Consider the following 14054-nt stretch of genomic DNA (forward strand, 5'->3'; position numbering starts at 1 on the left):
TTATTCTGTATGAAATTACTGAAGACTCCTTTCAAGACACATTCTTCCTATCCCTTTCCAGCCTTTAAAGCTTCCAAAAAAGGTCATAGATGACTGTTTTTTAATCTTTTCCCTTTGAATAATAGTCAGGATATATGCAAATTTTTCTTTTCAGACTTTTACTACATGCTATTTTCTTGCTGGTGACCCTCTCCCTTTCTTAAGTTTTTAGCCTTGTCCACATTATTATTCATTAGTCCCTATCTGTTCTTAATTATAAGGTACAAAGTTCCTTGTCATTTTTTAAAGTTATTTTTTGAATTAAATTATCCTACAACCCTCTTTCTTTTTTTTTTTTTTTGTGCAAATGTAAAAGTTTTTGATGAGGAAATTATCCCTTTTTGGTACTTCAAAGGGAAATGTTTAAAGCTGTGAGGTACTTCACGCTCTTAACCACACCATAGAATTAAAAGTTAACTAATTTGACTGGACCTTGCTTTATTACATACCAAAGTCATCATATTGGGAAAGATGAAGAAAATCTGTAAATTTTTTCATGGAACCATGAGGGGTTGATTTAGGTGATGGAAATTTCATGAAAGTCTCTTTGTGCTGTAAAAATTAAGAGCAGACGTGAGTTATTACAACCGCTCAACATAACTTAATAGGGTGGAAACTTGCTAAACTGCTGTAATTTGGTTGCTCTGGAGTTCTGTGTCCATACCACAGATTTCTTCATGTCTCATACCATGGATTTCTTCATTCCCCAGTGTATAGCATAGCCTGCTGCAGACTGCATGAGAAATGGGACAAGTGTGCTTAGCTGTGAGTTGGATCCACTATAATAAGATTATCCCAGAGCTACACAGACCTCAGCAAGCAGCTATTTTAAGCAGGGAATAGCAGAGAACAAGAGCAAACAGCCACAAAATATGTCCAGCTGTCGCCCTTTCTAGAATTCCAGGGTGGAAAGTGTTGCTGTGGTGTGCATACTGTGAGCCTCAGGTAGGACATCTCCCTTTCTTATCCCTTCATGCTCTTCTTTCTCTTCTTTTTGGCAATTTTAATAGTTTAATGAATACTTCAGGGTACAACTGTAAGTTTTAGTCCTAAACTTGGCTTGCAGAGGATAAACCATATGGCTACTGGCAAGAGGCGGGGAGTTATTTCCAACATAATAGTTTGCACAGGAAAACCATACCACCTGGTATGTGTTTGCTGCATTTTAATAGTCTCCAGTGGTTTAATGGGATATATTCAAATCAAACCACTAAGCCAAAGTTCATACAGCATTTAACAAAACATATTCAGCATAATGCACAGCACTTTTTCTATATTTCAAAAACTCTTTCGTTCTTAACTCAAATGCTACCAATGCACCACTGGATATGTGCCAATGCACCACTGGATATGTGCCAATGCCCTGCTCTTGGTTTGGACTCTTATGGCACTCTCAAGCATTTAATCAGTTGCTTGTAGAGGAAATAAATCCTCTACCTCTTTATTGTACCCCTGGGCATGACTTTCTTCTTCCACTATAAACATTGTCAAAGATAAGGTGAGGGGATTTGAGAAGAGTCCACAGTTTTCTATTCTTCATGCTGATAGTTGAGTTTATTTTTATTTTGTGAATGCAGTCTTATGCCTTATATAGGGCCCCTTTACATTCTAGTGCCTTCAGCATCAAACCTAAACCCACAATCAGAAAGAATAAATGTCTGCTTCCAGGTGCAAAACTATCTACTTCAAAAACTCACAAATGGTCCTTCAAGGAAAACTATTATTGCCTCTTTCTTTATTTAATAAATGTTGTTAATATCTTAAAAGAGTTTTCCATTAAAGTGAAATTTTTGTTACATGCCAAAAACTAGGATATAATCTTTAATTCTGTCTAACACTTTGAAATTGAGTACTGTTATACTGGTGTACTGTTATTTATTTTTCTGTGATGGGATATTAGATCATGCATATTATAAATCTTTCCAGAGGGCGATGTTAATGACTTACAAGTGCTTATCTGGTCAATGTACTCACCTGCAGGCAACAATCCAAATACAAAGTGATTATTTTCAAAAACAATCAAAAATAAGTTAAGAACTTCTTGGATGCATTGAGAAAGAAGATAAAAATATCATTAATTATTTTAAGGATTTTAACCACAAATCAGTGAGGAACCTTGGAATAAACTTCTTTTCTCAACATCTCAGATGTAGCAAAATTAAAAGTCATAGGTATGAAGTTCTAGATTCTTTAAACTTAAATTTGTGTACTGTTAATTGGACATGAGAGCTGGTTCCTACAGAATTTACTTGCAAAGGATTTCAAAATAAATGAAATATTGCACTGACAAAACCTCAGTGAAGTAACATTATTGTGTAGCTCTTTCCACTTCTCCTTCCTTTTTGCCTTCCTTCTGGATTGGAATACATAAGAAAAAGATTATAGTAAAGAAAAAAGATTTTCTAAAATTAAAGTGTATAGAACTTCATAATCTTCTGCAGTGATCCTCATACTGACTTGAAAGGAACAGAACAGACTCTTCACACTATTAGTGCACTGATTTGGGACTTTGGTGGTCATCACAAGACATCACTTCTATGAACAGCATTGATGTTGGCAGGAAGTGCCACAAGCATCTAAAACAGAATTTGCTGAAAGTATTTAAAAATAATTAAAGTTATTTTGATTTAATGACAGTTTGACCAAACACAGCGGTCAAGGTTGTAGGCTTTATAATCATGGTCATAAAGGATATTTTAGCTATGATACCAGTAGTACTTATTGTTCTTATTTTCCCATTTATCCAGCCAGATACTTTTAAATTGAGCTTTCTTCCACTGACTTTTTAAAGCATTTGAATAGTCTTGTGCAATAAAAATGCAGTAAGGAAGGATCAGAGGTTTCTGCATGTGTCTGACTGTCTGAGCCACCAGGGGGGACTCATTCCTCATCTATAACTTTTCTGCAGCAAGTATCTGAAAAAAACACCCATGCCTGAACCAGGTCTAGAAAGTCAATTCAGCAGAGAGTTTGTCTTCTTTCATATTAAGAGAGCTTTATGTAAAATCTTGTCAATCTGCAGCGCTCTTTCCACTCTGCCCATGAGTGCATCAGCCACCCAACGCATTGAGCAGCAATGCCAGACCAAGTCTGGCCACAGAGGGACCCATGTTCAGCTGGGAAATCTTGTATATCACTGGGATACAGTCAATGCCACCCCCTGCCCACCTCAGACTGACCTGGGACTTGTGCTAAACCTGTTGGACTGACAGAAGACTCAGCAGAGAGCCTGGCTTGGCTTCTCAGAGGTTAAACTCCTTCACACCACTGGTCATGGCTTTGTGGCTGAAAGGAATATTTTTTTGGCTGTATGTGCAAAAGATAGCTCTTCTTTCATAGCTGTTTCACAGCTCCTTTGTGACTGTCTCACTACTGCATTTCTTTTTTTCAACTATTACAGCCTTCCTGATTTATTTCAATTTAACTGTGTGTCTTACTATTTTTAAGCAAAATTTGTCCATCTTGAAACATAACTGTGTTATTGCTATGATCACAAAGATGTTTTATAGCATCCTGCTAAACAACAGCAAAAATCTGTGTGTGATGTATGTACTCTGGAGATCTGTCAGGAAAGTTACATAATTTTGAATTCCTACTTAAAATACTGAAAATTTCATAAAATTTTGAACTCTGTCAGGCCAGTGGGACTCTTCTTGTGGTCTATAGAAAGATTTGGAAATACTGAAGGGAGTTCTCTAGCTGCATTAAATTTTCAAATTTTTGTCTTATTTTGTAAATTATTTCAGGTAGTAGTTAATTATTTGGTACTTTCAGGCACCTTTAATTAATTTTTCCCTTTCCTTAATTAATTTAGGAATTACCCCCATCTCTGGGCACAATCAGTCATGGTTTTTGTGCACATCATAACATCAGATGGTTGCATTCAGCTCCATTTGAAATACATCATCTAATTGCATTCCTTCAGATGTCTGGTGTATTCTTAAAGCATGGTGAGCTTTGTAAGAGGCTCACATGAAAACCAGTGAGAGATACTGGCTACCATAAAAATAAAAGAATGGACTTGGTTTTCATCAGTTGTGGATTTTTCTCTTCTCTAATGTGTGCAGGAAACTCTGTGTTTGAAATTATGCCTTTAAAAATCTTACCCCTGATGACTCAACTAAACTTGCTCATTACGTGCTTCTGGTAGTCATAATGTCATTTCACTTCCCCATTTCACACCATTTTCTCTTTAATTTTCCACTCTTGGTTTCAGCTGCATTGTCTGAGGAAAATGTAACAACAAAAGCAGGAATTCTTTTTCTTAACAAAATTTAGTGTGAAGATAAGTGACAGTGCTGCAGTAGAATTAACAAAGATTGCAGAGAATTTGGTAAATAGCAGAACTTTCTTTCCCTGAAGACATGTGACTGACGATGACTGTGCTGAATTTTCTTCCTCTTTCTCCCAAATGAAGTTTTGTACCATCGGATACTGAGCAAAAAAAGTAACTATGTTTGGACTCCTTTTTTTCATTTTATTTACCCCTGGAGTCAGTGAATTAATTTGTACATCATCAGATCTTGAAATGTCGTATACTTTTTGTGGTAAGTAAAAAAATAGGTAATCCTTTTGTTAAATTTCTGGAATAATTACTGTAGTCTGAGTGTGGATTTTCTTTTGAATTTGTTTCTTTTCTTTCTATGTTTCTTTGAGAAATACAGAAAAAGAAGTATATTTCTGTTATTAATCACTCTGTTATAAGAATTTTACTTCATAGGCATAAATCTTACCACAAGGCTAGTTCCAGCAGCTAGGAGAGAGAGAATTTTATTCTCAAGTAAAGTAGGCATATTTTTGTTCAGGAAATATTAGAAGATAATGGATTTAAACTAGTTTTTCAAGTACTCTGTTGTATAAATTATACCTATTGAGTTAACCAGTATGTTACAATGAAAAGCTTGAAGTATGTGAAAAAAAGAGGGAATGTCGTATTCTGTCAGGCTGCAGTACCAATCAGGTTCTGGGACAGCATGATGTGTCCCTCCTTGCCCTGTCTGTGTCATGGGCTGATATTTTGTGTATTTTAAAAATGCAAGGTGGGTCAGTCACAGAGCAAATCTACTCAAAGGTTCATTTACATTACCTGGAAAATATGCTGATGCATTAAAAATATTTTTAGCTCTTGTCAGCATGATTAGCATAAGTAGGGATATTTTCAGCAGAAGACCATGCTGGTTTAGTGCTAATAAAAAGTTTTTATATCTTCAAAAGAGAAATAAAGGTACTTTTGTCTCTGTTTTTTGTGTGCAAAATATCATCAACCAAAAATTTACTTCTCTTTACTTAAAGAAATATGATACTGGTTTTGCCCTTTAAATGTAAAAATAATTAATAATATAATTTAAAAAACATTTAATATTTACCACATATATTCTATTGAGCAATTTTATAGCATATAACTCAAATACATTTAAAAATATATTTGTGGTTTTTGTGTGTATAACTGTATATATTCTAATTATTTTTATGGAGAAACCTATTCACACTATCAATGTGAAATGATTTTTTTTTTCCTGTAGATTCTACAGCTCATTCTTTCATGTTTAATCTGACACCTTGCAGCACAAAGAACAAACCTGTCTGGAAGGCTAATCTTACCTGGATTCCAAGTGAGTGTCTCTTAACTAGACAATTATATGCTGGAAATGCTGAAAATGAAATACAACTGAAAAATTGACACCTCATCCTAAATGCCATGTGACTTAGGAAATTGGTTTCTAGGGTTAAAAATGGAACAGATAAACTATAGCGATGGACAGAAATGATGATTTGTGAAATGTGTTTGAGTTTTACTTGGAGCAGTTACCAGAGCCCTGCACGCAGGACTGTCACTGTAAATGCAAATCTGTGACAGTTTAGGTGTATGTGCATTTTGGTCTTCTGGCCTGGACAAGATCCAAGTCTTTTAAAGGAGAGAGAGTATCATCAGGCCCTCCAACTATGGCAGGGCTTCTATGAAGAATATGCATGTTCCAGAAGCTGGAAATGGTACTGCATTTTGTGTGCAAACCTAACTGTGGTCTTTAAACCCAGCTTTAAGCCAGCATGCTCAGCTAATGAAATGTTTAGGACCTGGCTGTATCATAAACTTCCCCTTCTGCTTTAGGTTTACTTCCCTTGAAAGACATTTTTATGATGCACTCATGATAGTTCCTTTGCAACACCTGCTTAAAACTAAGGTCTTCATTTGAGCACATGTTTAGGGTAGCTGTGAAGCTGAATGAACTCTGTTTCCTTTACTAAAGAAATTAAAACACATTTTGAAATTTTTCTCCCAAATATTTTTTAAGACTAATATTTTGTTTTTGTTAAAAACAACAATAGCTTTTTTCCCCTTTTTTCTGGAAGTAGCAGTTTTCAAGATATATACCTTTTTAATTTTGGGGGAGTCTTACAAAAATACAGTATTTTGGCTAAATCTAGTTTTTATCTAAACAGCATGTCTCCATATTTGCTTTTCCTCCCCACCAGTTACCATTTTCTTACTTGCAATGTTTTAATTAGGAAGTGACATCCACTTTTTGAAGATTGTCTTCAATGTCTGGTATGATGGTGCCAAAGCACTCCTCTGGAAAGAACTCCTCTGCAGCGGAGCTGACGATGAATACTCACTGTGCGCAACGCTGAAAGGAGGTTGGTGTGAAAATACATGGTGCAAGCAACCCATGCAAACAGAGTTTTATCTCCACAATCTAGACCTTGCTTGGCAGGCAGCAGACCTCAGAGCAGGCAATTCTCCAGAGCCAGAATTCCAGTGAAGTAGAAAATATCCAAATTCTTTATTTTAACATCCTTGTTCTGCAGTTTCCATCTCCATAAATGAGGATTACTAATATCCTTCATCTGATGATGACATATTATGAACATCTCTAAAATGACATGGAAAGCTTGCATTTGACTGGACTGAACAGGAAATTTGAGAGGCACTGTGGGCACTACTAATATCCAGAACAAAGTTTATTTAGATATGTGTCTGGATGGGTTTTTTAAGAGATTTTATACACCTAAGTAGGATGATTTTTTTTTTTTTCCAATAGAGAAGAGTGAATCCTTTGGTGGGGGCTAACAAATATTGACACAATACATGCTCAGATTCAGAGAATCCAGGCAGGATGTCAGACTAAAGGCCAAAAAGATCTGTAAGGAGGTCAAAATGCAGTCTGTTTTCCTTTCTTTAAAACTCAGTATTGGCTCTCTTCAGTTACCATTCAAGTGAACTACTATTACAAGTTAAATTACTGGAGTTATCACAGTAGGATTTGTCTGGAGGAGATGTTGCAGGAGCACTGTGGTTAATTTCTGTTTTCTGATGTGGTTTCAACCAAAAGTCAGAGCTCTGAGAGAAGAAACAGATGAGGGCTTTATCAGTGAAAAAGTAAGTGACATTGGCAACTGCTGCTGAGAGATATTCCATATTGCTTTGAAATTATTTAGGCAGTCTGATTGATGGCTTTATGGTTAAGTAACTCTTTGTATTATAATTATCTCTGTTTTTCAGAAACACTTGACTCAGCATTTGACATTAAAGGCTCAAGATTTGAATTTCCAAAGGTACTTTTCAATGCTTTATATAATAGTAAAATCACATACTTACAGGTATATTTTTTTCTGAAGAGAGGTGTTCACCCAAACTGTAGAAAACAGAAGAGGAAATGTCAGAAAACTTTCTTATAATAGAACTGATGACAATAAAATTATAGCATCTCTGAAATGCTAGATGTTCTAGGGTTATTATTCCTCTACCTTTCTTCCTTTATTTTATAAAAGAAAAGACCAAAGGAATCGATTAATGTCACCTTAATTATTCCATTTTGTTTGGTAAATTATTCTCTTTCCTTTTACCTGTTCGAGTAAATCCATTCATATTCCTTCTGCCCATTTCATTCTTTATTTTACATTCTCTTCACATGCTGCTCTTTTACTCCATGAAACCATTTTCAAAGATTTGAAATGGGATAACAGTATCCAAAAAGTAAAAGCAATGCTCTACTGTTAAACTAGGGGCAGCACCAGTCCTCAGGTTAAGCCATTCTCATCCAACAACTGCCTCATCAGTTGTCTGAGCTTTTCCAAGACCCTTATCAAGACTATTAATTCCTAAAAATGTCACTAAGGAGCTCCTACTGGTCCAAAATCTCCACCATCCCCCTTAGCTCATGGGCCTCCACAAACTAACAGCTCTTGTAGCCCCAGAGCTTGTAACAGACAGGAACATCCTCTGCCATGAGCTGTCCTCCTCTCCATGAGGAACTCATGGTAGACCTGGCACCTCCTGGTGGGACTCTGCTAGACCAGGAAATGCTGTTCCTGAGTAGGCTGGCCATGAGAAGGAAGGTGAACACTTTTATTTTTATGCACTCATCTACCTGACTATACCTATGAGAACAGTCCCTGAAGGGAATGTGTCTTTTTCAGTTCTAACAGAAATCACCAGAACCATTCCAAGAAGCCACTTAGACAAGAGCAGGCAGTATTGTGGACTAATTTTCTTTTTTTTTTTTTTCTTCCTTGTTTTAGGGCAATTATAGTATTGTTATGCAAGGATTCTCTGATGATTCTGAGAATAATATGCTCATATGCTTGAATTTCACCATGATAGTAAAATAAGATGCTTTCTGAGTGCAACAAACTTCTCAAATAATTCCAGAATATGGAGGTCACTTCTGTGAGCAACTGGAATCCAAGCTGTGAAGTAAATGCACACTGAACTTCCTGAGGCAGAATACATCCTGTGCTGTCTGGGAAGCTATAAGATATAGTCTTTCTCATTTGTAGCATAGCCATAGTCAGTTGCTCAGCCAATGTGCCCAAAATTTCTGGGAATCAGGCATCCTGATTAGTCCACGGAATTACCCTGACTGGACGTCAGGCTGGTCCTGCATTTAGGTGCTGTGCCTTGAGTTACAATAAAGTTGAGTGCTTCAGGCTGAGCTAAAGTAATCAAGAAGTTTTGAAGTTTTGAAGTGCCAGAATCAGAAGTTCATCAGTGTTCAATTTAAAATAACACAGCAATTGAATTTGGGAACCCTGTTGTGAGGTGGTGGGGGGTGTTTTTTTGGTTTGTTTGAGTTTTTTTCTTTTCTTGTAACAATAAAACTTGTTAGTACAATCAATTTAAGAGATGGTTGTTATTCTCCTGTTATTTTGTGATGTTTCTTCAGATGTTTCATATTGTTCTGCTCTGTTTACACCAAGCTGAAACAGAGGAGTAATAATTTGTTATGTGGTAGTAGCTGATGTAGATAAAATCCAAAGTGGAACACTTTTTTTTCCAGTTACACTGATACAGCACAGCTGAATTTAGCCATCCAGAGCTGCAGCTGCAATCCCTTAGAATGTTTTCAGCTCTTGCTCAGAGTCCAAGGGGCAGACGCTACACAAACTGTGTCCTTCAGAAGTGGGAGGGTGGTGTCACACAGCAGGTTGATCTATTCCTCAGTTATTCCTCTAAGGTATTTCTAAAGTTTTCCTGTAGCTTTTACCCCTTGGGCAGCCGACACTAAGTACCCACCTGCCCTCTGTTGCTCCTCTGTGCCCGAGACCTTCAGTCAGACTTTGGTGGAGTGCTGCGGTGCTGAGATGGTGAGATTGCCCGGCTCACGTTCAGCCCCGATCAGCAATGGAGGGGCGCTTGAGGAGCCCGGAGCTCCTATCGCGCCTATGGGTCCTGAAGAGATCCACGAGACGAGAGCGAAGGAGGGCGGCAACGCAGGGAGGCACAGGCAAGGAAAGAGGGACTCAGCCTTCGGGAAGGGTTGGCAGTTTTATTGAAGGAAGGTCGGTCGGGGAGACAAGCGGGGGAGACAAGCAGGGTGAAGGAAGAAGGACTGAGCCTCGAACTGAGGGCGGGCAACAGCTTATAAGGGAAGGGGGACAGCCAATGAGGGTACGAAAGAACAGATACATAGTTTGATGAACACATGAAACTGACAAATCGGCAAAAAACTGGGGAGGGGTCCCCGCCCTTGCCCAATCACTCGACACCCTGGGGAGAAGGTTCTAGATGGAGAGGCAGGGCTGCCGAGTGATGGACAAAGGGGCAGGGGTGGGGATAACAGGGTACATTTGATGGGCAGGGGAGGGGAAACGTGATGGACAAATAACGACTAGAACTTGGGGATTTCCAGGGAGAAGGGGGGAGCCTTTCAGGACGAGCCCAACTAAATTGAAACAACGCTACACCACGCACCACCACATCTCCCCCTTTCGCAAACAAACAAAAAAGGAAAGGGGGGGGCGGGGGGACTAACTTATTATTTTGTTTAAAACAACAATAATAACTATCTGAATTAATGCTTTCAAGGTCCAAATTTGCTGTCCTCAGGGCTTTCTTCATAGGACAGTTCTTGGTCCACGGGCCCCATACTGTCTTCTTCGTCAGGGTCCTCCCAAGAGTTTTCCTCCGGTAAGTTGGGGGGTGCTCGGAGTCGGAGGACTTCCGGAGAGGAGAGGGCTCGGTTAATAAAGTTTTTCAGTACTTTCCACAGTATTGAGGCAGCGAGTAACACAAGTATAAGTGAGAAACATAAATAAACGGTTGGTTTCAGGATGGCTACTGCCCAGTTTGAAAGCCCCCACCCGCGGAACATGTCCCCCAGCCAGTCGGTAGTTTGCGCTTTGATGTTTTCTAGATGATCTTGCATGCGCTCAATGGAGACCCTCGCGTCTTCAGCCCTGGATGAGAGGTTGAGGCAGCAGAGACCTTCAAACTCCTCGCACTTGTGCTGGTGTAACAGGAGGAGGAAATCGATGGCGGCTCTGTTTTGGAGTGTGGCTTGCCTCGTGACTTTCTCATCATAAAGGAGGTCCGTTAGGGCGGCTGACGTAAGATTGGCCTGTTTTACAACCCAACACTCTAGGCGGCCCAATTCGCCTAGCGACTTCGCGATCGCTACCCAAGGAAGTAAAACTGTGAGGGCAGTCGCTTTTGTACGGTCCCAATGTTCAATCACAGAGTCGCAGCCTTCATCTAAATTCTTTAGATCTCTTTTGGTACGTTCCGAATCGAAGGTCGAATTGAGGCTTGCGCTTTTATTCTGCCAATCGACAATATGGGTCAGGTTGGGTGTAAACAGGGACAGCCGGCCTAATGCACATGGTCCCCCGATAGGATTAGATGGGATTCCCGCCCAAGCTCGGTCTCCGCAAATTAAGAACAGACCATGGGGAAGGGTCACTGCTTGGTCATTCGGGGTGGTGGCTAGAGGGATTTTTTCAACACGTTTGCACCATTGGTTTGGAAGATAGGAGGCATTGGAGGGGTTCAACAGGGTCAGAGTACGTGGATATCGGAGCGAGGCAGAGGGGGGGTGTTGGGAACCTGGGGCTTCTCTAAAATATAAAGGATTGCCGGGGCTGGGGATGTATCGGAAAATGAGACAAACTGGGGCAAGTGCGGAGCCGAGCAGATGGAGCTCTGGAGGGTTCACGTCAAGAGTAGGTTGTAAGCGGAGGTGGTCCCTCCAGGCGCTCCAAAAAGCAGTGGGGGATTTCGGGGTGGTTTTGAAGGAGTAAACATAATTGAAAGGGGAGGGAAGTTGGGAAGGGGGGAGCGGGATCCCCACGAGGCAAGACGCCATCGGGTCTTCTGCTGCCGCAGTGTTCAGGCAAAGGTGATCTTGCCCCAGGGCCTTCGCGAGGGTCCGCCAAACATTAGGTTTCGGCTGGGGGAGAGTCCATGCGGAGCAGCAGGTGGTGAGCGTGGCCCAAAGGAGGTAGGTGGCAACTGGGCGTGTCTGGGGCTGTGCCATACCTGAAAAACTAAAAAGGGACAGTATCAGGGAAGGAGAACTGGACTTTAAGAAACGTGAACTAAATATTCGAATGGTTCTGGCTCGTCACTGAATAAAAAACAGATAGGCGGAAGAAGGGGGTCAGGGGGCTTTCTTCGGCGCCTCCAACTGGCGACACGGACTTGTTGCTCTTTCGTCCGGTGTTTCGCTTCCCTGGGCACAAAAGGCCGAACCCACTTTGAGGGCACCCACTTGGGACCAGAAGGAGTGAGGACGCAAGCGTACCCTCTCCCCCAGGTCACCAAGTCAAAGGGCCCCTGGGTCTGCCAAGTCTCCGGGTCCTTAATGAGGACCGGAGGCTTGGCTGTAGGTTGCAGCGCGTTGTGGCTCCCGAAGTGTCTAACCATGGGCGGGTTCAGACTCTCAAAGGAACAGTTTAAAAAATTCAAAGTGAACATCGCCTTTGAGAGTCTGATGTGAGGGGGCTCTACCTTTGTGGTGGATTTCTGACGTTCTAAAATCTTCTTAAGGCTTTGGTGAGCCCTCTCCACCATGGCTTGGCCTGTCGGGGAATAGGGGATGCCTGTTCGATGTTCTATTCCCCATTGCTGTAGGAACTGGCGCAGTTCCCTGGACTTGTACGCAGGCCCATTATCAGTTTTGAGCAGCCTAGGGATGCCCAGGACAGCAAATGCCTGAAGTAGGTGTTTTTCGACATCCGCTGCCCTTTCCCCCGTGTGGGCGGAGGCGAATACCGCGCCGGAGAAAGTGTCTATCGAGACATGAACAAAGTTCAACCGGCCAAAGGAGGGAACATGAGTGACGTCTGTTTGCCACACTTCACAGCTTGAAAGTCCTCTAGGATTTGTCCCCAGGCCCAATGATGGAAGCTGGTGGGACTGGCACTGGGGACATGTCGCCACGATAGCTTTGGCTTGTTCACGCGTTAGATTGAACTGGCGAACAAGGCCAGGCGCGTTTTGGTGGAACAGCTGGTGGCTTAGTTTGGCCTGACCGAAGCGATCAGGGAGCGGGGCCACCTGAACAGGAGCGGCAAGGGCATCAGCGCGCCTGTTGCCCTCCGCAATGAACCCCGGCAAATCGGTGTGTGACCTAACGTGCATTACGTAAAAGGGCTGCTCTCGGTGGGAGACTAAATTTACAAGTTTGGAGAGTAGCTCGAAGAGGCGAACGTTCGAAACGTCCTGGAGGATTGCTCCCTCCGCTCTGGACACCACACCGGCTACATATGCCGAATCAGTTACTAAATTGAAGGGCTCAGAGAACCTCTCAAAAGCTCGGACGACTGCATCTAACTCAGCCACTTGTGGCGATCCTTCCACCACAGTGATGTCTGCCTCCCACCGCTGAGTTTGAGGATCCCGCCAAGTCATCACTGACTTGTGGGATGCTCCAGATGCGTCAGTGAAAACGGTCAGGGCATCGAGGGGTCTCTTGCTCTGTACTGACTTGATGGTGAAAACAAATTCTTGATTAAACAATTTGTGGGCCGGCCGATCTATCGTAATTTGGCCCGTGTAGCTGTCCAGAGCTAGTTGTAAAAGTTCGTTCGTCTGAAGGACGTTCTCGAACATTGCTAATTTGAGGTGGCCCGTGCCGAATTTAATGGGAAGATGAATGCACGTCAAGTCCTCACCTGCCAGCTCCCTGATCCGTGATCTCGCTTTCCGGATCAGGTCAGCCACCAGCTCCAGTGGCGATGTCATTCTTTTGGACCTATGGTGGCTCAGGAATACCCACTCTATGATCAAGAGAGGGTCCTTCGCCCCGCGGTCCTTGCTCTTCCCGATGACTCCGTCCCACTGGAAGAGCATGCCGTGAAGGTGTGGCAGTTTTCCCAAAATGATGAAACGGAATGGCAGGCCCGGTTGGTACCGGTGGGCCTGCCTGGCCGAGATTAAACTCTGAATTTTCTCCAGAGTGGTTTTGGCCTCCGGGGTGAGGGTCCTGGGAGAACTCAGCTCCTCTCCTCCCTTCAACAAATTGAAGAGAGGGGCTAGGTCTTCCGTGGGAATACCTAGCCAAGGTCTCACCCAATTTAAAGAACCACACAGTTGGTGGGCATCTGCTAGGCTTTGGATATTATTTTTTATTGCCAATTTTTGCGGAACAATGGTCCGCTTGGTAATTTCAAGGCCGAGGTACCGCCAGGGTGGCATCCTTTGAATCTTTTCCTGCGCCAGCTCAAACCCTGCAGCAACCAACGCTGTGGTTGTCAGGTCAAGCGCATGGGCCAACAGGTCGTCGTCTGGCGCACAA

General features: G+C 41.9%; 1 protein-coding gene across 1 annotated transcript; it reads left to right on the top strand.

Annotated features, from left to right (window-relative positions):
- The first annotated feature begins 4151 nt into the window (after nucleotides 1-4151).
- Nucleotides 4152-9160, top strand: LY96 (lymphocyte antigen 96). The gene is made up of 5 exons (XM_036406863.1): nucleotides 4152-4586; nucleotides 5562-5651; nucleotides 6547-6675; nucleotides 7541-7593; nucleotides 8560-9160. Exons 1-5 carry the CDS (start codon nucleotides 4493-4495, stop codon nucleotides 8647-8649), a joined length of 456 nt encoding a protein of 151 aa, XP_036262756.1. The 5' UTR covers nucleotides 4152-4492; the 3' UTR covers nucleotides 8650-9160.
- The last annotated feature ends 4894 nt before the right edge of the window (nucleotides 9161-14054 follow it).

This window comes from Molothrus ater, chromosome 1, assembly GCF_012460135.2.
Source record: "Molothrus ater isolate BHLD 08-10-18 breed brown headed cowbird chromosome 1, BPBGC_Mater_1.1, whole genome shotgun sequence".
NCBI classification, from domain to species: Eukaryota; Metazoa; Chordata; class Aves; order Passeriformes; family Icteridae; genus Molothrus; species Molothrus ater.